The 27964-nt window shown below is 38.2% G+C and overlaps 1 protein-coding gene across 2 annotated transcripts in view; it reads left to right on the top strand.

Moving 5' to 3' along the window:
- The window catches only part of HOMER2 (homer scaffold protein 2), a 160816-nt gene that overhangs the window by 110116 nt on the left and 22736 nt on the right, over positions 1–27964 (top strand). The window contains exons 3-6 of one of the 2 annotated variants that reach the window (XM_036735747.1): positions 3152–3283; positions 14460–14552; positions 19222–19325; positions 20722–20878. In XM_036735747.1, coding sequence (XP_036591642.1) covers positions 3152–3283; positions 14460–14552; positions 19222–19325; positions 20722–20878 — 486 coding nt within the window. Of the gene's footprint in view, positions 1–3151; positions 3284–14459; positions 14553–19188; positions 19326–20721; positions 20879–27964 lie in introns of both variants that reach the window. The other variant, XM_036735746.1, reaches the window with a different exon arrangement.

Genomic DNA, 27964 nt, shown 5'->3' with positions numbered 1-27964 from the left:
ATGTGATCTGATATAGGTTCTACATATACCTTCACATTAAACTTATTTCCCCAATATTCAAGTTGTAATGAAGAATTATAACCAATGAAATGAATCATGAGAAAGATAAAACAAAACCAAAAATAAAATAAAATAAAAAGAGGAAGCAAATAGTGTGCTTCAATCTGCATTCAGACTCTGTAATTCCTCTGGATGTGTATAGTCTTTTCCATCTTGAGTCTTTTTAGCTTCCTATTATTTCAAGGGATTTAAAATATTTAAAGGGTATTTGAAGTTTTTGGAAGATTATATTAGTGGAAGCTGGCGAGAGTTACTGGTAACAGTTCCTCCGAAGACAGTCAAGAAGTTTTCACCTGTTTTGACATAGACCAGGCCTCAGTGAAAACCCTGTGAGACCTCATAATTTTCTCTCTAGATTTTCACACAGTACCTCTTTGTCCAGGAATCTCATTTGTCTTCCTCAATAACGATTGTTGTGGGGTTCACATTTTTCCATGCCTGCTTAGTATGTGATTCCAAAAAGGCAAGTTTGTAGATATCTTTCTTTTTGCTCTCTCTCCCATGAGCTCCTATTAGAGGTAATTTGCTCTCTCCCTTTCTCTTTTATTTCTCCACTACTGACCTTTTCTGTGGAATTTATGCATACTTAAGAAATCTGAGTGCATTATCTCTCTTGTAGTAAAATAATGATGCTAGGGTGTGTAAGCTCCAACTGTTATTAGTTGAGTACAATCAACAGATGTGAACATCCACTTAATTAGCAAATTTACTAATAGTTTCCCTTTTTAGGACTCTTGCTCAAATGACTACCATTCCTTCCCTGTGGTGTCAGTCAACAGACAAATATTAAACACTGAGTAATATGCCAGGCACTTTGGTAAACTATGGGCATACAAAGAAAGACAAAAGCAGTTCCTGCCTTCAAGGAGCTCATATTCTAACGGGGAAAATGACCTGTAAATAACTAGAAACAATGGGGATTATGGTGTTGTAAACTGTGTCTTGCTAAATAGATAGGTTATATTCCTAAAGCTTTTAAAAAAAAGTTTCCAATCATATTCATCCATAAATATTTTTCATGATTTCTTTCTTAGACTCAGGCTTACAAAGATTTGTACTGTTTTTTCTTTCAACATTCAAGAGAGTGGCCTGGCTTTCCTCTTCTTGTTCTTCTTGTTCTTGTTCTTGTTCTTGTTCTTGTTCTTGTTCTTGTTCTTCTTCTTCTTCTTCTTCATTTAAATTGTTTTATTATTTAATATTTTTAGTTTTCAACATTGATTTCCACAAGAATTTGAGTTACAAATTTTCTCCCCATTTCTACCATCCCCCCACCTCAAGATGGCATATATTCTGATTGCCTCTTTCCCTGGTCTGCCATCCCTTCTGTCACCCCACTCCCCTCCCCCCATCCCTTTTCCCCTTACTTTCTTGTAGGGCAAGATAGATTTCTATACCTCATTGCTTGTATATTTTATTTCCCAGTTGCACGTAAAAACAACTTTTTTTAAAAGAATTTGTTTTTAGAACTTCCAAATTCTCTCCCTTCTTCCCTCCCCACCCACCCTCCTTGAGAAGACAAGCAATTCAACATAGGCCACACATGTATCATTATGCAAAACACTTCTATAACAGTCATGTTGTGAAAGACTAACTATGTTTCCCTCCAACCTATACTGTCCCCCTTTATTCAATTTTCTCCCTTGACCTTGTCCCTTTTCAAAAGTGTTTGCTTTTGATTACCTCCTCCCCTGATCTGCCCTCCCTTCTATCATTCCCCCTCTCTTATCCCCTTCCCCCCACTTTCCTGTAGGGTAAGATACCCAATTGAGTGTGTATGTTATTATCTTCTTAAGTCAAATCCGATGAGAGCAAGATTTACTCATTCTCTTTCACCTCCCTCCTCTTCCCTTCCAATAGAACTGCCTTTCCTTGACACTTTTGTGTGAGATAATTTACCCCATTCTTTCTCTCCCTTTTTCCTTCTCCCAATATATTCCTCTCTCACCCTTAGTCGCATTTATTTATTTATCCATCAATCCATTTATTTATTTATTTGTTTATCTATCTATCCATCTATTTATTTATAGATACCATCCCTTCATATTCAACTCACCCTGTGCCCTCTGTCTATATACATGTATATTCCCTTCAACTTCCCTAATACTGAGAAAGGTTTCATGAGTTACAAATGTCATCTTTCCATGTAGGAATGTAAACAAAACAGTTCAACTTTAGTAAGTCCCTTATGATTTCTCTTTCCTGTTTACCTTTTCATGCTTCTCTTGATTCTTGTATTTGAAAGTCAAATTTTCTATTCAGCTCTGGTCTTTTCACTGAGAAAGCTTGAAAGTCCTCTATTTTATTGAAAGTCAATATTTTGCCCTGGAACATTATACTCAGTTTTGCTGGGTAGGTGTGGCCTGGCTTTCTAAAGATTGGCAGCTGGCATCATTTAATTTTAAGCACATGGTGTAAAATTGCAAACTTGGAGAGGGGGCCAGGGAGGTTGTTAGGTAAAATAGTCACAGTCATAGAATCCATAGGGAGTCCATTTGGTAGTGTTCAGGGAGTTAACACAAATTTAAGTGCTTAGTCTGTACTAGGCACAATGCTAAGTGCTGGGGCTGAAAGAAAGACAAAGATATGGTTGATCCCTGCCATTAAGGAGCTCACATTCTATTGGGATTCTGGCAGCTAGAAGACAGTAAAGGGAACAGACCCCTTTAGTGATTGGCTGGACTACCATCTCATTTGAATATGCAGATTTGGAAGCTTAGGTAGCTGGTTTGCATGTGGGTGAACACAGAGATTCTTAGTCGTAGCTACACTTTGAGAGAAAGGAATGATATTTCTGGGCTCATAGGTGCCACAGAATGGGAATTCTAGTAGGTGGCAGCTTCTGGGGGAAAATAAAATAGCAATTCTGCAAAATATTATATGACTAGAAAATAATTTGTCCCACCAGTAATTCAGAGGATCCTAATTTAGACTCACTGTCTGCTGTTCCTTAGCTGGACTCTCCCCTCAAAATTAGTACCAAATATATCTAGGCAGAGGAGGCTGTTTATTAATTAGTTCTTTTGCTCAAAAGTAAACAGTTTGGTTTCTAATATAGTTTTTCTCTTTGCACTCTCTTTTTTTTTTTCTGCAGGTGATCATCAACAGCACAATCACACCTAATATGACTTTCACCAAAACATCGCAGAAGTTTGGCCAGTGGGCAGACAGCAGAGCAAACACTGTGTTTGGTTTGGGTTTTTCTTCTGAGCAACAGCTGACAAAGGTAGCTTGGTTCTTCCTACAGTATGCTGCTGTGCTTGGTGAAGTCCTTCAGACTTCAGTTGCTGCACATTTAGGGCCTAATTCATGCTGTCAACACTATTTGAATAAAAGTCTTGTCAAAAATTGGATTCTATTTCAGGACATAACTTTTAAAACTATCTGTACTGTTTGCTTTTTAAGCTATATGTACTTTGCTAACCTAAGAATTACCTTGGGAATGGAAAAGCAGAGTGTAAATAAATTGTTCATGCCTAGCAAAATTCTAGAGCCATCCTACTGTGGTAGAAAGAGAAATGGAATGAATTCAGGAGTCCTGGGTTCAAATCCCATTTCTGACACTAATTTTATATTCTAGGTCAAATTATCCTGTCTCTTTGTGCCTCATTTTCTTCATCTGTAAAAGGAATGACTGGATTTAATGATTTTTAAGATTTCTTCTAGCTTTAAGAGTGAACTCAGAAGTGTCATGGTAGGACTACTTTTCTGGTTTGTTGACCTTTCTTTCCTAAAGTTTTAGGCTATGACACCCAAAATGAGAGCTTCCTCTCTCCAGCTGCATTCATTGTCAGTACAAAAATGTGAGTATCGCATTGTTTTCCAAAGTTAGATGCTTTAAGCTTTCAAGGTCCTAAAAATTAGATCTCAGTTACACCTTCCTTACCAAGTGGGTGAAAGGGATGGAATTACCTGTACCTGCTTGATTAGCGATAGAGGCATCAATATTTCTTGCAGTGGGCAAGGCATCTCAAAGTTGCTTTTGGGTCACAGTTTAGTCCTGCTTCTTTCCTAGTCTATTGCAGTAGTTTTGGGGACATTGTCCTCTGCAAATTCCCTTCTTAGTCAATACTGGGTAACTTACTAATAGGTGTAATTATTTTTGCCTTTTAACCATGTACTTTCCTCCTACATCCCTAAATTTTGTATTGTTTGTGCTGATTCAGCTTAATAAATGCCACTGAGGGGGTCATTTATAAAATTCTGGTAGCTCAGGATGAAATGCTTGTGTAGAGTATAGTAGGCAATGTTTCCTTTAATTTGTTAAAGTTGTAATTGAATGATCCTACAACTAGGAAATTGGATTTATGTAAGTAGAGCTTACTGTTTTAATTAAATAAAACACAGCAAAATCTAGCCATACTAGTTAGTAATGTTCATAATTGCCACCGTCCTGCATAGCTAGTACGCATAAAAGATAAGCCATTGATTCAAATGGTTCTCATTAGTATTACTATTAGATAACCAAACCAAGTATTTTGGGGGTCAAGTGGAACTGGACTGTGTGGGAAACTAGTCTGAGAGTCTGGATTTGTAATGTGGAAGACTTGAGCAGTGGGACCTACTTGCTCCTCAGAATGGAAGCACCCATGACACAGGTGCTCCACAAATCTCAGATTGACAGATATACCAGATCTCAGGAACAAGGCAAGACATAGTCTGAAGTCCCTGGGCACACTTAGATTAGTATGAACCAACCTCTTTTACTAAAACAACATAACAGATATTTATGTAGAGCTTTACAATTTGCAAAGTGATATGTAATCTCATTTGTCATCACAACAGTCCCCTGGAGAAGGTATCATTATTATCATCCCCATTTTGCAGATGAGAAAACTGAAGCTCAGCGAAGTTTTCAAAGGCGAGATTTGAACCTGTTTCTTCTACCAAGGCCAGCATTCCTCTTCAGTGTGTAGTACAGCGACTATGTTGGTAGTTCCCTACCTCCTTCACCCATTCCTTTCCACTGTGGTTCAAAGATTAAATTTTGCAGGGTAGAAGGGTAAAGTTAGGGGACAAGGTGGGACATACTGAACAGACACTAGAAATGACAACCCTCAGTTCCCCTGAAAGAGAAAGGAACTAGCCATCACAAAACTCTCTTCTTCCTTCTCCCCTTTTCTCCTGTGAAGCCTGCCTCATGTAGGGGAGTAGGTTGAATGAAATAATTTAAGAGAAGACACGCCACTCACTTTCTAGTCCCCAAATAGTTCCCTCTACTAGCTGAAATTTTAGCAATTCTTTTCCAGTTGAGAGGTGTAGGTTATGAGACATTGAAATTTTATGCATTTGCTTTCTTAACACTCTGCTGAGATGCACTGAAGATAGGAGAATTTTGATGTGGTTAATGGGGAATGGGAAGTAAAAAGTAATTTTGGAATATGGGAATGTTGCAGCAAAGGACAGAGGCAAGTGGGTTGGCATAGTAGGTAGCTAAAATGAGAGCTTTGGAAGGCAAGGGGGAAAAGGATGTGTCAAAAGATTGAAGAAGGAAGGGAGATAGGAGGTACCAAACACACACATTGCCTACTTGGAAATTTTTCTAATAATAATTTATAACAATAGCTGACTTTTTAATGTTACTACTGTGAGATTTGCTAAATGCTTCATAGTCTCATTTTTGTCCTTTATACCCTTTGAGCTAGACACTAGAGCTGTTATCCTCATTTTACTAATGAGGTAACAGAGGCTTATTCACACATCTAGTACATATCAGAGTCAGGATTTGAATCCAGATTTCTCCTAACTTTGTTTAACATTCTTTTCACTATGTCATTTTATCTCTCTTTTAAACAAACAGTTCATTTAACTGTGTCAGATGTCTCCCTTTCCCTTACTTCTCTTCAGCCTACCTGGAGTAGTGAGAAAAGAAATAAACTAGCTTCTGTAGTTTTAGGACACAAGCCCCTTGTCCTAGTCGTCTATCCCAGGACATCGCGGACCCCTCTTCTTCCTGATCCAAATATTTACTGCCTGATTTTCAGCGCACCTGCCAAAGTGAGCTCATTCTATGATTATGGTCCAGGATGGCATACAGTAAACAGAATGTGTGCCTGGAGGGATTTAGTGGCATAGGTAGCTGCAAACGTGCAGGTTGGTAAAAATTATGGGTATAAGCTTAGAGGTGGTCAGAGGGCTGCTATGCTTGCTGATACACCTAGATTCTTGCCTATGTGAGCAGATCTCCTTCTCCATCCATCATTATGCTGTTAGAGTAAAGGCTCCAGTGCCTAACAGGGTTTAAATCATTTGCTTTTCATAATATAAAATTGTCTGCTACACTATCTCTGATGAACCCTTTCTGTATAATTGTTTTTTACTCATTTTCTGAAAGATTTCTTCAGTTAATATAGAAGTAGGAAAAACAATGGATGTTGGCTTGATTTTGATTTTTCCAGATGTAAATTAAAAGGAACCTGAAGGATATTAATTTTTAGTTATCTTTAAGTCTTTTGTTTTTCATATCACAGTTATTTCCAAATATAGCTCCACCTATCCCCATGAAATTTTCACTATAACAAAGGAAAAAAAAAGTTATACAAAATTGACCAATAGAGGGACCACATCTATATAACACTTTGCATTGGTAGCTAGACCTTCTACCCTTCCTACCAAGAGACATATATTTCATCATCTGTCCTCTAGAACCTGAATTGGGTAGTGTATTTAATCTGAGATTGATTTGTTGGCTAGATTTTCTCCTTTAGCCTGGACCATTAATTCACTAACAGACATGGGGAGTAGTTACTACTGCCTTTGTTATATACTCAAGGAATAATTTTTGGTATTTAGGCCATGAAGCAGCAGATAATAATTAGGTAGGAGACATGGGGATGTTCTCAGAGCCACTGGAGTTGATTTAAGGATATAAACTCAACCTAACAGAGGGATTAATTGAAAGATTCAGAACCCAAGCAACTTATGGGCCAGGATTTTGGCACATCTCTGCCCAGAAACCCTGGCTTACCAGTGCCCACATGCTAGATAATTCTCTGTATGTACTAGTCCTTTCTGAGCATTCTTAAATAGGTTGATGTTTTATATTATACCAAGTGGGTGGACAAATAAATCCACATTTATCTCTGAGAATACACAATACAAACTGGTAATTTGAGAAAGTATCTGTACAAAGCCAAAAGGGTTGTTCTCTTTCACCATCATTATACTTTTTTGCGGGGGGAGGGGAGAAAATAGAGAGGAGGGAACAATCTTTTTAATGGGAACCAACAGGAGCAAAGTATTTTCTTTCTTTTTATTGTGGGAAGCAAGATGTATAAATTGTTTCACTAATGAAAACTTGCTTTCTGTCTAGTTTTCTTTTTCAGCCCAGTTATAGAGTTTGATCATTTATTTCCTTTACAAGTCTGTGGGTGGCTAGGATTGCTGTGTGAATTTAGAAATACTTCAGGCACAGTTGTTCCTTTTGTGCCACTCTGAGACTGTTAAAGGCTTGAGCTCCTTCATGCCAGCTAATTATTGCTTTCAGAGATTGTCAGTCTTAAACCTATGAAAATTTATCAGTGAATGGTAAATAGTTTATGGTGTGATAGTTGGAGTTGAGGGGAGGGGAGTTTACAGTAAACATTTTGAATCCCAGAGTTGCTGAATAGCTATTTCATAAATCTTTGAAATGTGTTATAGGTCACAAAATGTTGCTTTCGTCATCTTTATAGAGGACAGAGCATGAAGCAGATATACTTAACCTAAGTCACAACATACTTTATGACAGAAGGATTTTTTTAAAAACAGAATGAAATTTCTTCTATCTGAGTGAATTAGGTATGCCGTACTTGGAGGCAGGGGGATTGACTTAATGAGAATGCTCTTTTAGTTCTGGAATTCTAGGAAGGATTTCAGCTATAATAATTTGTTCTTTGAGGCTGCTGTTTTGTCTCTGTTTATATGACTGTTTTAGTGTCATCAATTTTCAAAGTATTCCTTCCATATAACTGTTATTTCTCCAAAGATGGAAGAATTTTTCCCTAGAAGAGTGGCTGGTATTTTCATGTTATCCTGGCTTTTGGCTAAGCCTGAGACTTTCAGACCCTATCTATCTAGAATCGGGGTAAATACCTGGGGTGGAGGGGGTGAGAGAGAGAGAGAGGATGAGAATGAATATATATGTCCCTTCCAGCTTTGCTTTTTGTAGGGCTTGTTTTCGTGGAGCTTGTCTCAGAGTTCTAGGCATTCATGAAGAGATATTTCTGGGTCTTTGTCTAGACCGAGTTACCAGAGGGCAGAATATGAAATCTCCAGGGCTTCTAAATAAGACTTTTCCTTTAGTGGCCAGAGCTATCTTTTTTCCTATTCTTTGTTCTAAGCCATTAAGGCCTATTTGACCCACATTGGTCCCATTTGACTTGCTCTTGAACAGGTCAGTCTGGTGGTGACAGATCAGGAGATGATCTGTCTCTTATGCCCCAGAATAGGGTCTCTTCTGTTCCACCACTACCCTCAGCCTAGATGTCTAGATTGGTTATATTGGCTTCTTTTAGAATTTGTCTAAATTTTCAGGATCTTGTCCTCCACACTTTCATAATACACTATGCTTGGAATTATTACCTCAAACTATTATGTTTTACAGTCCAATAATTTGGCTGTTCTCCACCTTACCTTGCCCCCTACCTCTGAATGGTCCAGATACTATACCAGTGGTAACCTACTTTAATAAGTTCCAGTAATTAATTGTTCTGTGTTTGGAGAAAGACCATGTTACACGCTAGGAAACTTCTACTGCCCCTGGAAGCTGTAAAAGAATTGCTCCATCCTCCCTACCAGCAAGGCCCTTTCCATGTCAGAGTACATGTTTGGGATATGAATAGAGACAAAATTCCCTTCGGGGAACTATGGAATTGTACAAGATTGCCACCAATCATAACAGCTGCCAGGGATAGTTCGACTTTGGAGAAACAAGCTTCCTGGTAAGCCATTGGGATATTTTCTTTGGCTATTCGGGGCCTTATTTTTGTGAGGAGGTATCATTCTGGAATAGCCCAAAATTAGCAGAAATGAGGCCCTTTCAGAAAAATACTTTATTGCAGATTGGAAGTGACCTCTTGTTTTCTCATTCTTCTGCTTCCACTTCTCTGGTACAGATCATCGTGACCATCAGCAAACATCCAGTGAGTGTTTACAATGCTTCTCAGCTGGTCACTGCAGGTATAAAAGGAATAGTTTGTAGTTAAAAGAGATGTGTTAGATTCAATGAGATTTTTTTTCCCCCACAACAGGGATAGCTAAATATTGGAATTTTTTTTTAATGTTGAAATCAAGGGATTTGAAACTTAAATTTTTGTGTGCTTCATAAACATTCATGCATAGTACTTGGTTCTAGGAAAAGAACAGTGATCAAAATTCACTGTTGTGATTGGTGTCCCTATAAGTTCTGTTCCTTTGCTGTTGGCCTTGCATGTTACAAATCAAATCAATAAATATTTATTGAACAGTTGTTATGACCATGGTTCTGGGCAGAGATGTATACTTGAAATATGACTTGGCATAAACTGAGAGTGGCTTATAGCAGATAGATAAAAGTTATTGTTTATATTCCTAGTTGTGTCTACATGTCATATAATTGTGCATGTGTGCACATGCATGTATATGTATGTACATCTCTGAATTTTCCTTAGAACTACTTATGGTAGTTACTGCAGGGAAAGTGCCTTCATTATCAATTCCTGTGAGTTTGGTCATCATCTCTATGTAGCTGTCTAGCAGATCAGTATATCCAACCTTAGTCTCTCTCCCAAAACTAGTAATGATTTGCAAATTATTAATTCAGTAAGAATTTAGTAAATGCGTACTTTGTGCCAGGTACTTTGGTTGGGACTACTGAAACAGAAAAAAATTAATAGTGCCTATCTTCAAGGACCTTAATCTATTGTAGGAAGCAAGTATCTGCATATGTGCATACCTGTGCGCGCGCACGTGTGTGTGTGTGTGTGTGTGTGTGTGTGTGTGTGTGTAAAGTAAATACAAAGTAATTTCAGGAGTAAGAGAACCTGGAGGGATTAAGACAGGCCTTCAATAGAATGTTGCATTAGAGTTGAGCTTTGAAGGAAGCTACTGATTCTTGGAGAAAGAAGGGAACATGTATCTTCCTTCCTTTTTCCAAGAATGGGTGCATTCCAGGAATGTCAGCTTGCGAAAAGACATGGACACAGGAGATGGAGTTTTCTGTTCTTTCATTTTAAAATAAACCTGTAATTACACAATTTATTGAACATAGTGAAAATGAATGCAAATTGGTCAAGAAACCCTATATGGAACCATCTGCCTCCAAGCATCTCCTAAACCTCTTCCTATTTGTCCTTCTTTATCATTGGGGTGGGCAGGGGTGTTCTTAAAAATACCCACACCTGTGGAAAGGAATGAAGACAAGATGTCTGTGTGTCTGGTACTCCATCTCTGGAGCAGAGAAAAATCAATAAAAGATATCCTTCTCTTCAACTTACCAACTCAGTGGAAGTCACAAGAGTGGCAGTGTTGGGATTTGTGATACTATCTTCAAATTTTTTTATTGAGATATTTTATTTTTATATTTCCATCTGTATGCCTTCCATTCTTTCCTTTCAGAGAGCTATCCCTTGTGACAAAGAGTAAAAAAGGAGAAAAAAATCAGTAACCCTGCTCAATACATTAAAAAAAAATTGCCCTATGCCATATTCCACACCTTTGGATTGTCCTGCTCTCACCTGCCAATATGAGGTCTTCTCTGAGGCCATACTTGTGAAACAAAGATGTCAAAGTCTTCCTAACGAGAACGTGTTGGGACACGTGAATGTGTTTCTCTTATAACCTGTGTTCTTGGCTCCTCTTCCAGGTGAGGTGTTGCATGAACTGTTCCTTCTCTTATTTTTGTCCACTTTGCCTTCTACCCTTCCCCTACCCTTATCCCTACTCAGGTTTTTCTGTGTTTCTGGAGCAGAATCCAGATTTTGGTATACTTTGAGCATAGTCTGCCAAACTTAAGTCAAAGAATGCTGACAGAAACAATGATGATAAATTTCTGAGGAAACTTTCTCTCAAGTTACTTCCTCTTTTTCCAGAATGTATTTATGGTTCCTCTATCGCTATTACAATGAACCACAGATACTTTCTTGTTAATTTACCTGAACTCTTTTATCTCATTTGCACTAAGTTAGTTGATGGGGTGTAGAGAAGGAACACCAATCATGTTTTCAAATGTTTGTGTTAGTGTCTTTTGGGGAAGCTTACTTGCTCTAAATCCTGCACACACACACTGTAATTAGAAGATGATACTTGTGTAGATCGGACATGTAGGCCATGTTTTTTTCCAAGATCTTCTTAACATTTCCTTGACATCTCTACTTGGATGGCCTTATAGTCATCTTAAACTGAACATTTCCAAAACAGAACACATTATTCCCCACTCTGCCCCCCCCATCCCTTCTTCTAACTTTTTAAGTTCAAAATACCTCCACTTTTCTAGTCATCCAGGGCTTCATCCTGGGACATCTTCCTTCTCAGTTCTTCACTCTCCAATATTTAGTCAGTTGTCAAATTTGGGCAATTCCACCTCTTCAATGTCTCTCACATATGTTCTCTTCTTTCCATTCATACCACAACCACCTAGTTTTTCATCGACTCTATTAAACTAGTAGCTTCCCAACTGGTCTCCCTGCATCCTGTTTGTCAGCATTAATTCATCTTCCACACAGCTGCCAAATTGCCAACTCAAGTCTGACCATGATACTTCCCTTGCTTTAAAGGTTTCAGTGGCTCCTTTCTAATCAACTACAAACTCCTTCATTTGGTATTTAGAGCCATTAGCAAACTAGCTTGAGGCTAGCTCACTCATGTTCTTTATTTTATTTTATTTTTTTCTATTATTTATTTATTTTTAGTTTTCAATATTCACTTCCTTAAGTTTTAAATTTTCTCCCCCTTCCTCCCCAAGACAGCCTGCAATCAGATGGCTCTCTGTATACATTCCTATTAAACATATTTTTGTATTAGTCATGTTGTATAGAAGAATTAGAACAAATGGGAGGACCCATGAGAATGAAAAAGAAAAGAAAAGAATCTGCTTCGCTCTGCATTATGACTCCATAGTTCTTCTCTGGATGTAGATGGAATTTTCCATCACCTCATGTTCTCTATCTGCTGGCCAGCTTGCTGTTTCCCTGTACCGGGCCTTGTATTTCCTGCCTCCATCTTATTTTTCACAGCCTGTCCCCCTCGTCTTAATGCTCGCCTTCCTCACTTCTGCCTCTTGTAAACTCTAGCTTCCCCCAAGGCTCAGCTCAAGTGCCATCTCCTCTGAGAAACCTTTCCTGATGTCCCTTATTATCTTTCCCAATAAAGATGAATTATCTTAAAAACTAGGTGGTAGGGTAGATTGAGTGCCAGCCCTTGAGTGAGGAGAACCTGAGGTTAAATCTGGCCTCAGACACTTAGTAGCTATGTGACCCTGGGCAAGTCACTAAAGCTTGTTTACCTCAGTTTCCTTATCTGTAAAATGAGCTGGAGAATTAAATGGCAAACCACTCCAGTATCTTAGCCAAGAAAACCCCAAATGGGGTCACAAGGAATTGGACATGACTGAAAAGTGACTCAGCAACAACAACAAATATCTTTAAAAACTACCTGGTTATTCAGTAGCTTAGGTTTGCTAAATCCTTTTTACCAGCAAAATCTCAACTTCTAATTCCATGTCTCACTTTGAATCACCAAAGCCACCTTTATCCAAACACACACAGCTTAGTGAACTATATTTGCTCATAAAAACTTGTGTCTTTTCAGCGAGCATTGAACCGAGAGAAGTACCCTCTGATCTTTCAGCTAAAAAAAGTTTGGGCTTCTTAGGGTCATTTCTATATACCTTGGTTTATTCTGCTGGTATGGTAGAGCATTGGATTTGGAATCAGAGTTGTCAGTCATGTATGACTCTTCATGACCCCATTTGGGGTTTTCTTGGCAAAGATCCTGGAATGGTTTACCATATTCTTCTCCAGCTCATTTTACAGATGAGGAAACTGAGGCAAATAGGGTTAAGTGACTTGCCTTGGGTCACATAGCTAGTATGTATCTGAGGCTAGATTTGAACTCAGGAAGATGAATCTTCCTGACTACAGGGCCAGGACCCTATCTACTGTCCACCTAGGTACCCCTTGGAATCAGAGTATCTGGTTTCAAATCCTGGCCTTATATAGTGATCACATGTCAATGAAAATACTCTTTTCCTTTTAATGAGAAAACAGACAATCACAGTATAATGGACATAATAATTAAGTCATTGGCTCTTTTTTGGCCTCTTGCTTAGAAGCTGTTGCTTCATTTTCAGGCACACTTTTTTTTTTTTAATGGTAGGTTTGATGTTCCTTTGGATGCTTAAGGTTATAGAGAGGTTTACGTCTTGCCAGCTGATGCATATTCTGTTTTCCAGTGGCTTCTCCTTCCTTGCTGTCTCTAATCCATTTAGGTCAAGTACCAACTTTTTCCAATAGATATGGAACACTCCCAGCCCAAAGGCAATTTGGCAATGTTTCACAGTGAAAATGCCTATAAAGACTTGGTCTTACCTTATGAATATTTAGCAAAACATTTCTGAAGAGGGAAAATTGTACATCAGTGCTTAGAGTTGAGACTGTGGTTTCCATGCAAAGTAAATATTGATTCATCTGTTAGTCCTGATATTCTTTGCTTGATTGAAGTTAAAGTAATAAAGTAGAATTATAGTTATGTGATTAAAAACAAGAAGTAACTTTTGCCAAAAACAGGAGATTTTGAAATGTAATATGGCTTTCACCTGGCTTATTAATCACTCTACAGGTAACCTAGGCTCTTAGTGTGTTTTCTTTGTCTATCTTTTCAATACATAAAGTGAGTTTTCCACTATCCTAGAGGTAAGGGTTCATTTCCAAATGTAATTTAACTAGTACCTAAAACACAGTATTTAATAATGTGAAATGCTAAAAGGACTGTGTTCCTGTACTTCTTCCTCTTCATGTGTACGTTTGATTGTTCTTTGTTCCCTGGGGCACATTGAATTTTTCTGTGCAGTTAGAAAATTATTTTTACCTTCATCTCAATCAATATCATTTTTAATCATTATATTTTAGTAATAACCTGTGAGTCTTTATTAACTTTGCAATCTTTCTCCTAGAAGTTTAGAAAGTCATAGTCTGAGTGACTCTAGTATTCTAGAGAAAACTCTGATTTTCTAGTATTCTGTAGAAAAAAGCATTTGCTAGACTCGTAAGAAACATTTTCCTGACTTTCTAAAAGTTATCTAAAAAGCTTGCTGTTGCTTTTTTTTTTTTTTTTGCATACTTACAGTATTTGCTGACTTGAGAAGGATGCATAATGGTGATGGTGATTCTGAACAGCAGTAACGTTTGGGGCCAGGAATGACTTCAGTAAACATTATTAATGTTCAGTTTGCAGAGAAATTCCAGGAAGTGAAGGAAGCTGCCAAATTAGCTAGAGACAAGTCTCAAGAGAAAATCGAGACCTCAAGCAATCATTCTCAAGTAAGTAATTTATCCATGAAATAAACCTGTATTTCATCAATTATTAGGTTTCATGAATGGCTTTGGGCAAAAAAACAAACATTGGCAATGGAGAATTTGGAAAGGATGTTTGCACTTGTTGGCCATTTACGGTTCTCCTGGTGTTCACCAGCCTTTTTACAGAACTCATGAATGTCACAGAAATTGAAGCCATATAGAGTTTTGATAGAAAACTTTACTTCACAGCAGTTATACTCTGTTGAATGTTCTTTTACTCAGTAATATTCCCTGTGACCATATACTTTAAGGTGAACAGCGTCAGGCTGAAAGATGGATTTCACTTCTGTCCTAGTTTCCTTTTCATCAGAGGAGATCTAGCTTTATCATCCTAAGAGTGGCATATTATTCTAATAATGACCTTTTTAAAGCGAATTGACTAAGTGCAGTTCAATTTTATTTTAATCTGACTTCAGGACATCTATATCTATTAAGTACAGTCCTCTATACCAGTAGAGTGGAGAACTTTGCTTTGGGAAAGCTATACCATCACAAGTTATACTTTGAGTAGATTCAGGAAAGTGCCATCCCTGTTTATGCTTTCAGTAGAAAAATTTGTTTCGGGGTTTACATATGATCAATATCCCTTTTATTTAGTAGTAGTAATGACCATGTATTTGGTCATACAGATATTTACACATATATACACACCCACCCACCCCCACATACATACATACATATATATACGTGTGTGTATATATGTATATATGTACACACACACATATATATGCATATATATGTGTGTATATATATATTATATACATATATACATAGAAATGTTTCTATAACCAACTATTTGAATTATTAAGACTCTTCCTGGTAATCTCATTAAAATTATTAAACAGATTTCTTTACAAAAAGTAATTTCTTGTTTGGTATAATCCTAATCCCCACATCCTTTATAATTCAGCTATAGATATTTCATTTTTAGAAGATGTGTTGTAGAAACATGCATTTTATAATTAAATTATAATATTAGTTTTCCAGCTATGAAAGAAAACTGAAATATGATGCTTTTTTGTTGCGGTTATTTAGCAAAGCAAATTCAAGCTGGTTGTTGCAACATCATTAAACGGCTAGTCAGGTCCAGTAAGCTAATCATCAGTTGGGGAGGGGTACCTTTGCCACCTTGACTCTTCAAATAGCAGGCATTAAAATTGTTCAAGAAAAAATAAAAACAAGCTTGTCTTAAGCATTTTGTATATACAAAATGCTTAAATATATTGATTTTTGCAAACATCTTTTCAAGTTTCTAACAATACTACAAAGCAAAACGTAAGGATTTTAACTGGGTCAACATGAAAAAGTTAAAATAAGTTTCTCACCTAGATCTATGTTTCTGTATCTTTTGAAACAAATTTAGAATTTGCAAAGTGACAATAATTATCTCCTTGGTTAACAGAATTGCTATTTATTCATTAAAATATTTATTGAACATCTGCTACAGCACTGTGCTAGACACTGTAGGACAGCAGTTCTTAACCTGGGTTTTGTGAATTTGTTTTGAAAAATTTTAATAACTGTATTTCAAGGGGCAGGTAAGTGGTGCAGTGAATAGAGCACTGGCTCTGGAGTCAGGAGGACCTGAGTTCAAATCCAGGACTCAGACTCTTGACACTTACTAGCTGTGTGACCTTGGACAAGCCTCCTCCCTCCAAAAATAAAAAAAAAATAACTATTTCAATAACTGGTTTCCTCTATAATCCTATGTCTTTTATACAGGGGGTCCATAGGGGTTTATACGCTTCACCAGACTGCCAAAGGTATCCAACACACACAAAAAAAAGAACCCATGCTATAGAGGAGTCAGAAAGAAGTATAACGTAGTGATGGGGTGAAGGGAAGGGATGGTCCTGGTTTCTGGCTTTCACAGATTTGTATTCTGGCTAAGGGTAGAAAATGTAACAGTTTAAAATATCAAGAAATTATTAAGTACCATGATTAATGTTAGAGACAGTTAGTGGTGTAGTCCAGAAGTGAGAAGAAATCATTATGGGCTAGGCCAGTTGAAGAAGACCTCTTTGAGGGGGGAGAGACTTGAACCAGACTGTGAGGAATGGATATAGTTTGGTTAGATGATGAGGTAGGAGTTATTCTGGGAGTTGTGAACCTTAGCAAAGTCTTGTGGTTGTGAATAAATGCAGAATGTTGGGGGTGGGGAGGTTAATAGATGAGACAGGCTTAGAAGAAGGTGAGCCTTCCACTGAAGGGGACTGAATTAGATAGGTAGATTGGCATCAGCCTATGGAGGACTTTAGATTCAAGGTTGAACAGTATGGACTTTATTCTGTAGGCCATGGGAAGCTACTAGAGGCATCTGACCATGGCAGTGACTGGACGAAAATGGTGTTTTTGGAAAATTGAGTTGGAGCTCTTCATTGTAGGATGATGTGTTGAAGAAGGAAGGTAGAAAATTAGTTACTATAGCAGTAGTCAAGGCAACAAGATAATGAAGGCCTAAGTTTCTACTACTGGTGTCTGAAATCTAAGAAACATGTTAGAATTAACACGGCGCCTTCACAATCATTACAGGCATACTCCACCAAACATCATTAATTGGTTCTTTGAAAGGGTCACATTACACAAAATAACATGAGAGGGTGCAGTTCCATAGGTACCATATCATTATAGTGTTATAGAGGAATTTAATTATATTGCAGTGGAATTTGGTTATAGTAATGACTTTGTTGCAAAATAATGTTAATTGAACCATTATTATAGAAGGTATTCCTGGATATCATTTGATTTTCCCAACAACCCTGTGGAGCAGGTAGACAGATATGATTCTGCCCATTTTACGTATCAGGAAACTGAAGCTTATGGAATTGACTTCTCAATGGCCTCACCTCTAATAAATGATGCAATTCAAGTTCAGATTGAGGGTCTTCTGACTGAGCTAGTGTTTTTGTCATGCTTCCTCCTGACTAGATTAGTGGCACCGGGAATAGAGAAGAAGACTTGAATGTAAGGAATCTGATACCATGAAAGTCACGAGAACTTGGTAGCTCTGTGACAAAAAGATCATTACCAAAATTGTAGTTAGGAGTCAAAAGTGTGGAAGAAATGGCTAAGGTGAATGAATGGGCCCTCTAAGGGATGGAGTGTAAATAGAGAAGAAGGGATGTTTGAGTCTTAGGATATGCTGATGGGGTGAGGAGAGGAAGAAGAATCATCAAAAGACTTAGGAGGAAGCCCAAGATCTAATACAATACAATAAAATTCTAGAAGACAGTAAAAAGAAGGGTGTTGAGAAGTATTATATGCTACAGAGAGAGCAATCAATCAATAAGAACTTATTAAACATTTATTGTTTGCTAGATTCTGTTCTAAGCACTGGGGATGACAAAGAAGTAAAACCAGTCCCTGCTCTCAAAGAGCTTGTATATAAATATTTATAAATCAGAATATACAAGATAAATACAGAGATCAGAAAGAATAAGGACTGAGGGCGAGGGCAGTGGTGGAGGGCCATTGGGTTTGGAAAGAAAGAGGCTATTGATGACATTTGTCCAGAAGGTTAATTTGATAGAGTAGTACACTCCATTTAGGTAATTTTCTTTAAGCTTTACAGACCTATGAAATTGGGTCCCTAGAATAGTCTGTGAGCTGTGTACAAAAGTTTCCTTATTATGTTGCTTAAAGAGATCATCACTACTAATTGAACATTATAGAATCCATTCCATGATAACATCTTTGACTTTTATGTTGTCTAAATTTTAAATGTTAAAATTCAATTGTTACTTGTAAATCTAAAAATGAATATTATTGAAATCTTTTCATTTTTCTCCACCTTGACTGAGGATGGCACAGACAACATACAGAAGACCTTTGTTATTTTTCCTCTTCTGTTGGTTAGAATTCAAATATGCAGTGATAGTTGAGGTCTTATAATCCCTAGAATATCAGTCACAACTGAGGATTGACATCTGTAGCACCTAAACTTAATATTTTTTCCCCTCTTTCTCTTGATATTGCCTGGATATAAGTGGAACCCACAAACTGAATGTCAGGTATCCCTGGTTCTTGTTATGTTGCTGCAGATCCATCTTTTATTTAATTTTCTGTTGTCTCTGGTGATATTCTTTATATTTCTTCTACATACTCTATTCCTTGTGGCACAATGATACCTGTTTCACTAATATACCACAGTTTGTTAGCCATTACCATGTGTTTCCAGTTTATCATTATTAATTATTATTAGCAGTAATTATTAATCTAATTATATAATTTATATCATGACATTTATAATAACAATGCTTCTGATTTGCTGCTTTGGGAGGGAGGGGTTGGAACCTAAAGCAAGTTTGTTAGAATTATGTATAAAGTATTAGAAAATAGGTAGTTATCGAAGGACTGAGAAATCCTCCTATGAGTTCAAGGTCTGCGCTTTAGTGCACAAACTTTGAAATTTCTTATGACTCTAGAAGGGGTGGTTGTCCCTTATATCCCAAGAAGCAAAATGTTCCACTCTTTCTTTGTCTATATACATGTGCACCTGTGTACACATGTGTACGTCTTGTTTTCCATATCTCTCATTTGCACACGTGGGAAGAAGAGTGAATTAGTTTAGTTTAGGCGACTTCTATGACCCCTGTTATAGGAATCAGGATGTGAAACCCCATCTTCTACTCAGGCATCAAGTGTGAATGGAACAGACGATGAAAAGGCATCTCATGGCCCTGCTGAAGCACATCTGAAGTCAGAGAATGAGAAGCTGAAACTGGCCCTTACACAGAGGTAATGAGGATTTCACTTCTAAATGATTTCTCCCAGATGCTTAATTTCTCTTGGTGGTATTTCCATTCTTTTCACTGGGTAGGAGGATGTTTCAGTAAGTTGACCATTAAAGAAAGACCCCTGAATCTGACACTAGAGGTAACATGTATGTGAACTGGAGGAGGACACTACACAGAAAGCTATGGCACTTTTCTTGCTCCTGCATTGGCTCTCTGCCCATACATAATCAGAGAAATTCTAACTGAAGCTAACACATTTTCTTTTAGAGGAAGAAGCTAAGGACTCTGCACTCTCTTTTTAGGGAAGAAGTTAAATATAAGCATTCTTCCATTGAAGGAGGCAATGAAGAAATGCTTCTATCCAGTCCCTGTAACTTAACTTAGATTAAGCTAACTCAACTCCAGGAGTCTGACCCAATATGGAATGTCTTGTAATTTGATAATTTTTCAGACAGACCTGTCTTATTTTGGATTCTCGACTGACTTGATTTGCATTGTATAGCAGTCTTTATTAGGCATAAAGAAGTTCTCAGGATATTTTCTTCATCATTTTGGACTACTGAAATAGAAAGATTTCATACCTGAAATTAATCTTGCTGCAACACCCTAGATTAATGAGCAAGTGAAAGAATGATATGAATGAATTTTAAGCCATTTCTTCAAATCAGCTTGACTTCTTTGATATCAGCCTTAAAATTACCAACTTAAATGAGTTCTGATCATTCTTAATGTGTGGGCTTTGAAGTTTAAAGGACATGGCTTTGTGCCAAGTTTTTAGAGCCTTGAGGCTGAATGTTAAATATCACAAGAAAAAAAGGCTAACAAAGTATGTGAATACGTCAATTGAAATTAATGCATAGAAGACAAATTGAGCTCAGTAGCTAGTGCTACCAGGGAGTAGCTGTCAGGTTAGTGACCCAACTTTCCAGAAATCTTACAATTAAGTTTTACTGTGAAACTCCTCCCAGCTGTGGTTGGAGATTTACCTTAAGTATCAAAGATTTAAAGGTTTGGAATAAGGAAAATAACCCCGGGGGTTGTTAAGGAATGATGACTACCAGTATGAAACTCACTTTCTTTTAACCCCAGTAAAAATATTTTCATCTCTATGGCAAGGCTTTGGGCTTTCATTACTTACTTTTGCTACAGGAAGAATTAGGTTGGCATTTGATATAAACCAGTGAATAATGTTGGTTATCTTTAATGGAACTTGTACAATATTGGAGATAATATGGTTATCTCCATAGAAAAATGGGCTTTATATTAAGTAGGGCGGAGAGATATGGGTTCTAAAATACAGAGATGTTGATCATATGGATGTGACAGGGCCAGAGCTTCTCATGGGAGGCCAAGCTCTATGGTATTGAATCTAACCTTCATTCCTGTCACTGCAACAGTGCCTCCAATGTGAAGAAATGGGAGATCGAGCTGCAAACTCTGAGAGAAAGCAATGCAAGATTGACAGCAGCACTTCAAGAATCTGCTGCCAGTGTAGATCAGTGGAAAAAACAGTTTTCTATTTGTAGAGATGAAAATGATCGACTCAGGAATAAGGTAAGTCAGATTTCCTAGGCTGCTTAGAATTGGGTGGGAGTTTATGTGGTTGAAGGGGATGCGTGGCTTGCTATATGCTGGGCACAGGCTATCTAGATGAAAGATATGGGCCAATGAGTGATGAGGAAAGGAAGAAGAAAGAAAATAGAATTACAAGGGTACAGGCCAAGGGGGCCTTTTTTTTGCTTTCCCTTTGGCTAGAGGGGAAGTGCTTTTGTCCCCTTTGCCCATCTCCTTCTACTGGGCTGTCTTCCTTCTTTTTCTTTACTTTACAAGACATAATATGGAGTTGATGACTTTTTTTTAAACTGCATATACTAAATTACTTAATATTCGCAGTTTAGAAAGAAAGCTAGTTGAATGATCTAAATCATAGCTAGGTTCAAATTTTAGGGACTTTTATTGGTAAACAGTATTGGTAAAAGCTTGCTTTGTCCTCCATTCATTTGGAAAAGTAGGAACTTTAGATCATTAAATCAGGTCTAGACATTATCATAATACTAACATACCCAAGTGGTGAATAGCTCTGAAATAGGAAAGCATTTAATCAATACTTAAAATGAATAGTAAAGCAAGAGAAAAGCACTAGCAGCCACTGAACCATTTCTTTCTTTTGCTTCCACGTCCTTTCCTCCAAAAGAAGCTTGGACTTCGAGTTCCAGCCCAAACTTAGGACTCTGATAGGAAAGACATAGGCAAGTCTCAATAGCTTGCTTGTACTCCTGAATGTGTCTTGGTTTGCTTTTCCTCAAACATGCCACACAAATTAAAGTATATCAGCTTTTGTACATCCTGGATGTCTCATCTTGTTGTTCCATGGGAATTCAGATATTTCTGGGCTATCAGGATCCCACATCTCATCCCTGTATGATCATGAACCTACCCAGAACCCACTAATTTTTCTGCATCTTCATCTGCTGAAATTAACTTGTGACAGATAGGGCCTCATGGAAAATACAGTTCTTGTTCTTCCTGTTTTTGATGTAGTCATACATTAATTGTCCTTTTCTATTTTCACCACAGCAATGCTTTATTACACCTTTCTTCCCCCATAAAAAGGGAGGGCTGTGTGTGTGGTAATCTCTGTAAATTCTGTCAGGTGCGTATATCCAGTCTATAGGCACAAGTTACACAATATCTGTCAAATTACAAACAGAATAGTTACAGGTAAATTATGCCAAATACATAGATCACAAGCAAGTACATAGTATATAGCTTCTATTTTTTTATTCCTTCACTTTTCAGTCATGTCTAACTCTTCATGACCCTATTTGGGCTTTTCTTGGCAAAGATACTAGAGTGGTTTGCCATTTCCTTCTCCAGCTCATTTTATAGATGAGGAAACTGAGGCAAATAAGGTTAAGTGATTCGTCCAATGTGATACAGCTACTAAGTATCTGAGGCCAGATTCGAACTCAGGAAGATGAGTTCCTGACTCCAGGCCTGGTACTCTATCCACAGAGCCACCTAGCTGCCCAGCCTCCATTTAAGACTTGCATAACTTAGGTGGTGGGTTGTACAATTCAGTAAACCAAAACATCGTCTTAAAGGATCTTTTCTAAAAATATTTCCTATACATCAGAATCATTTAAGGTTCCTGGAAAGGGATAATAACAGAAGTAACCCTTTTTATCAACTCTCTGGTCATAAACATCAAATAAGGTATAAAATTGGAAGATGTATGTTCATCAAAGTTATTTTACCAATGAAATGAAATGGAGAACAGCCAACATAAATTCCAAATAGAAGAGAGAGATTTCCTGTGGGTGGTGAGATCCTCCAGATGCTTCTATTTGTAGATGATAGTTTGCTGGTTACCTTAAGCCCTAGAACACTGAAAAGTCTCCTGGAATAGATTCATAACCGTTTGAGAGTTTGGCTTGACCGTACACACAAGAAAGGCCCATCTTTGTAATACCAGTATTTTATCAATGTTCCCATGTGGCAGCAATACATAGAAAACAACAGTCTCTGGCAAATTGAAAGTGAACATCAGAAAAAAGGCTATGGAGAGATCTGAGCAGACAACATAATCAATAACAAACTTTGAAGAACAGGAGTAAAAGATGTCATCAGGGAAAGGATGATAGGAAGAAAAGATGGACTGGTCACATGGCCAGGGATGACTGGTGGAAATCCGCATTGCTCCATTGCTATCTTTGGGGTTTCAGGAGAAGTTGAGGTTGATTTTTCCACACATTGGGTGTGCCCTGTGGTGACCTCATGGGATAACGTGGACAAGAATTGCACAGGATGGGCAGACATGGATCAATTGTGATCTGTGCCACTGGAAGGAATGTCCAAATTGATGAGATCCCAGGTCCCTCTGAGTATTTGAGAGTTCTCTAGATGAGCGATGATTCCATCTTCTTATGACAAGCACTCCCTCCCTGCTGAGGTAGCATATGACTCACGTCCTTGACAAAGGCTCTGCAGAGGGGACGCTTGTCATTTGACTACTTTAGACAAGTAACTTCTATCCAATCTAGTGGTGATTTGGTGTTACTGACCCTTTTCCTGCGTGTCTCAGATCCTTTTCATCTACCTTCCTCCCCCTTGCCCTCTCATAGACATCACCAAGGTTTCTTTCTTGTGGCTTTCATCATGCTCCTCTAGTATTTTTTTCCAGATTTAACAAGTGTCCTGATGGATCACCACCTCCAAGTAGTTCAGGTCATCAGTACTTTTTCTTTGAATCTCTGAAAAGAAGTGATAGCCTCAGAAACCTCTTGAGACCTGCACTTAAAATGGCTACGATCCCATTAAATCTATAAAAGCTATATAATAGTACCAATAGCCAGCATAATTTGTTGCTTTAAAGTTTACAAAGTGCTTTACAAATATTATTTCATTTTTTCCTCAGCAACCCTGTGAGGTAGATATTACTCCCTTTTATAGATGAAGAAACTGAGGCAGAGCACACAGAGTCACATAGATAGGATGTGTCTGAGGCCACATTTGAATTTAGGTCCCTCTTAACTCCAGGTCCAGTGCTTGATCTACTGTACCACCTAGCTGCCTTAAATATTTTTATTTTTAATATATTTTCCCTATATTCCTCTGCCATGGGTATTTGACAGTGGTAGCCCCTATACAGGTTTAATACTGAGAACCACTGGTTGTCTAGAAAACAGTCAAGGGGGCTTGAATTCATTGTATTTTCCACTGATCTACTTTAGTTCTTTTATTTCAAGTCTGAGGGTCTTCAAATAAATATAGACCTTAATCTTCCTCTCATTCTTCCACACTGGCACTGTGAGTAAGGCATGTGGGCTTTGGGACGTTGTGATAGTGATTCAGAGCCACTTTCTTAAACTGAGACATTATTTGCATTGGTCCTTGGGCATATTTCTTTTTTTTTTTTGAGAGGGGAAGGCAGGGCCATTACGGTTAAGTGACTTGCCCAAGGTCACACAGCTAGTGAGTGTGTCAAGTGTCTGACTGGATCTGAACTCAGGTCTTCCTGATTCCAGGGCCAGCACTCTACTCACTGTGCCACCTAGCTGCTCCTCTTGGGCATATTTCACATCCCACTCCTGCATGGAGAACACACTGGCCTTCAATGTGTTTTTGTTTTAGTAATCCTTCTGTTCATGGGGCTTTGGAACATGTTCAGAGATGAAATTTGCTAGACTCACTTCCAGGCTGGAGGCTTTTGTGCTTCCTTGCTGTCCTCTGCTCACACTGTCCTCTTCCTTACTGTAAATTTCTGTATAGGAGTCATGGACTGGCAGCATCCTTAGGTAATAGACTCCAGGTCACCGCCTGTAGTATACAGCCAATTCTTTGAATAGATTAGTTTTGGTCACAGACAGTGACAAAACCTGAGAGAGGTTTCCTGTGTTTGGATATACCGGGGCTACAGTGTTCACCTTCTCACTGGCATCTACATCTTCCCCAAGAAACTCCTAAATCTCTGCAACATAACGCCTAAATGGATATTCTTTTTAGCTCATTGGCTATGGGGTGCATTCCTCATAAGTGAACTAGAAGATAATTGTCACTCAGAATCTGCTTGGAGTCTGCTGCATTGTGTATCTTTGATCTTCACACACAGATGCTCTGTGTCCCCTGAGTCCAAGTGGAAAGGACCCAGAAAAGGTGGGTGGGGCAAACAGTAGTTCAGTTCTTTGGGCCCAAGCTGACCTTATCCTTGACCTCAGTCCTGTGTCCTGGTATCATTCCAGTAGAGTTGGGATTCTGGATTCTTCTTTCAGAGATATCCAGCATGCACATGCCTATCTTGTTCACAGGTAGAACAAAATACTGCACAGCCTCTTTGTCCTTCCTTTTGGGAGAAGGGGCAGTTCTTGAAGAGAATGGCCATACCTTTTAAACCCAAACCTCCTTTTCCTTTTGGGGGAAGTTACTGTGAGCCAGAAGGCCTGGCTTATGCTTCGGTTTAATCATTCTGGCATGTCTCAGCTTCTACTTTAGTCTTAGTGGCCCACTCCTGAGGAACGCTGATGGCATTAGGAGGATTTTTTTTTTTTTAGCCTGCACGTATTTTCAGCATCCGTAAATTTTCCCTTTATCTCCCAAATCAACAGGATTCATTCTCAGTAGCTAGGGGAATCTATTCCTACCACTCACAGTGGCCAAAGGTGCACTAACACTATGTCATCCTATACAGTCCCTCTTATCACTTGAGTCAGCCTTATAGGATCCATGTCATGACCACAGCTCCCACATTCTCAATGACAGACACCTGGAGCAGTCATTCAAATCTTAGCCTTTTCTTTTCCTATTGGGCATTTGATGGTAACTTCACATAAGTATCCCCAGAACTCTCAAGGCCACCAAATGGCCTGTCCAGCATCCATAAACATTTGAGTATTATGATCTTGAAGTATTCTTACATATTTAACTTGCATGTGATATGAATAGTAGGTTCCTTCAGACTCCATAGGTGTTTTGTTTTTTAGTTGCGTCTGACTCTTTTGTGACCCCATTTAGGATGGTTTGCCATTTCCTTCTTCAACTCATTTTACAGATGAGGAAACTGAGGCAAATGGGATTAAGTGATCTGCTAGGGTCACTCAGCCAGTAGGTACCTGATACTAGATTCCAGGCTTGGCACCCTCTCCACTGGGCCATTTAGCTGCCAGTTTTTCTCAATCAATCCCCTATCACTTTTGTGTTATGTCTGCGGCATGTTCTAGCCAGAGTAAAGGCTTCCTCTTGAGATGATTAGTCATATCACCCAGAGAATAACCTTAAATGTCCCTAATACTTCTTTCTTTCCAAATTGTTCTATTTGAATGATTCATGACCCATAGTCTGAACTTGTGTTGCCAACATACCCCTGTCCCCAAGGAGATATCTATTCTTTCATAGTTCCTTCACATGTTCTATAATCCATCTTTTCTACAGTGGGCTTTAGTTTCTTTATAAAATCTTAGCCAGAAACAAAATGCTAAGTAACTAATTTTCCAGTGTCCCCTTTCCAAGGATCTTTCTGGACATTTTTTTCCCCACAATTTTTCTGTGATTAAATAGAGTACAAGGGAAGAGAAGTTAGTTTCTTCATTAATGGAGGATCAGTGAAAGAGTAAGTTCAAATAAAGGTGGGAAAGAGTAAGATTGCAGTTTGACAGCAAACCTATGATCTCTTGAAATGAAGTAGCATAGAAGCATATAATATTGTTCTTAAATTAGAAAGAGAAAACAGGAATAAAGTCTGTACTGTGTCTGAGGATCTCTCGTGTGTGTGTGTGTGTGTGTGTGTGTGTGTGTGTGTTTTTCAGCCTTTGGGGGAAAAAAAAGTCCATAAAATTAAATTTGATGAGATCACCCACTACAATTGTAATTTATCTTATGTATATTTTGAGTTTTGACTGTTGCCTCACACATAATAAACACTTATTAAATGATGCATTTTTTAAAAAAATAAAGTGTTAAAGTATTAGTTTAATTGTTCCTGCTTTAATTCTGTCACCTCCAGGATCAAGTGTAAAATCCTGTTTGGCTTTTAAAGCCCTTCACAACCTGCCTCCTTCCTACTTTTCCGGTCTTCTTATACTTTGATCCTCCCCTTTCCCACTTACTCAGTGATTCAGCCACTCTGGCCACATGGTACACTTCATCTTCTGACTCAGTGCCTTTTCATGGCCTGTCCTCATACCTGGAATGCTCTCCCTCCTCATTTCTGCCTCTTGACTTCCCAGGATTCCTTCAGCTCCTACCTTCTGCAAGAGGCCTTTCCCAGGCCCTTTGTTTTGTCTCCCTTTACCCCATGCGTTCTCTCTGAGAGTACCTTCCATTTACCTTGTATACATCTCATATGCACATAGTTGCTTATGTTTCTCTCATTAGATTGTGAGTTCTTTGAGGGCAGGGATTTTCTTTTGCCTTTTCTTGTGTTCCAAGAAAGCTAAGCACAGTGACTCACGCATAACAAGCACTTTTTAATTACATATAGAGACGTTTCATAAGAGATCCAAACTGTGAAGTGGAGTTATAAAGTAGAAAGAACGTAGGCTTTGGAGTCAGAGGACCTAGGTTCAAGTCCTAACTCTGCCACTTCTGCCTCTGTGATTTTGGACAAGTCCCTTAACCATTTTGTCCTTTCGATGCTTCGTCTGTAAAAATGAGGAGGCTGGCCTACATGACATCTTTCTGGTCCTTACTAGGTCCTTTCTAGCTCTAGAACTTATAATCCTAATACTTTCATTTTATGATTGAAATAAATTTGCAGACTGTGTCACCAAGAAGACCTCTTCCATCCTGAAAGTTCCGTACTGACTTAAAGAAAAATTTATCCTGCCTTGCCTTGACATTTCTGAAGCATCAGAAGACTATTATATTGTAACATTTTGTTCTACTCCTTAGCCCTCTTAGTATTATGTTAATGGAATGAAACCATTTTGTACATCTGTTGAATTACTTAGTTTTCCATTTTGTATTCAAGGTGGTTTTCTCTGGAATTGTTATAGGCCCCTAAAAAAAGTTACTTTGCTTATCTGTACCTCAGTTTCCTCTTCTGTAAAATGCATTGGATTAAATGAGATCTGAAATCCCTTCCAGCTCTAAAGTTGTGATCCCATGATCTCTGTGATCCTTTGCAGAAAACAACTTTTCACATTA

This window comes from Trichosurus vulpecula, chromosome 8 (assembly GCF_011100635.1).
Source record: "Trichosurus vulpecula isolate mTriVul1 chromosome 8, mTriVul1.pri, whole genome shotgun sequence".
NCBI classification, from domain to species: Eukaryota; Metazoa; Chordata; class Mammalia; order Diprotodontia; family Phalangeridae; genus Trichosurus; species Trichosurus vulpecula.
This window is presented reverse-complemented; position numbering and strand designations above follow the sequence as displayed.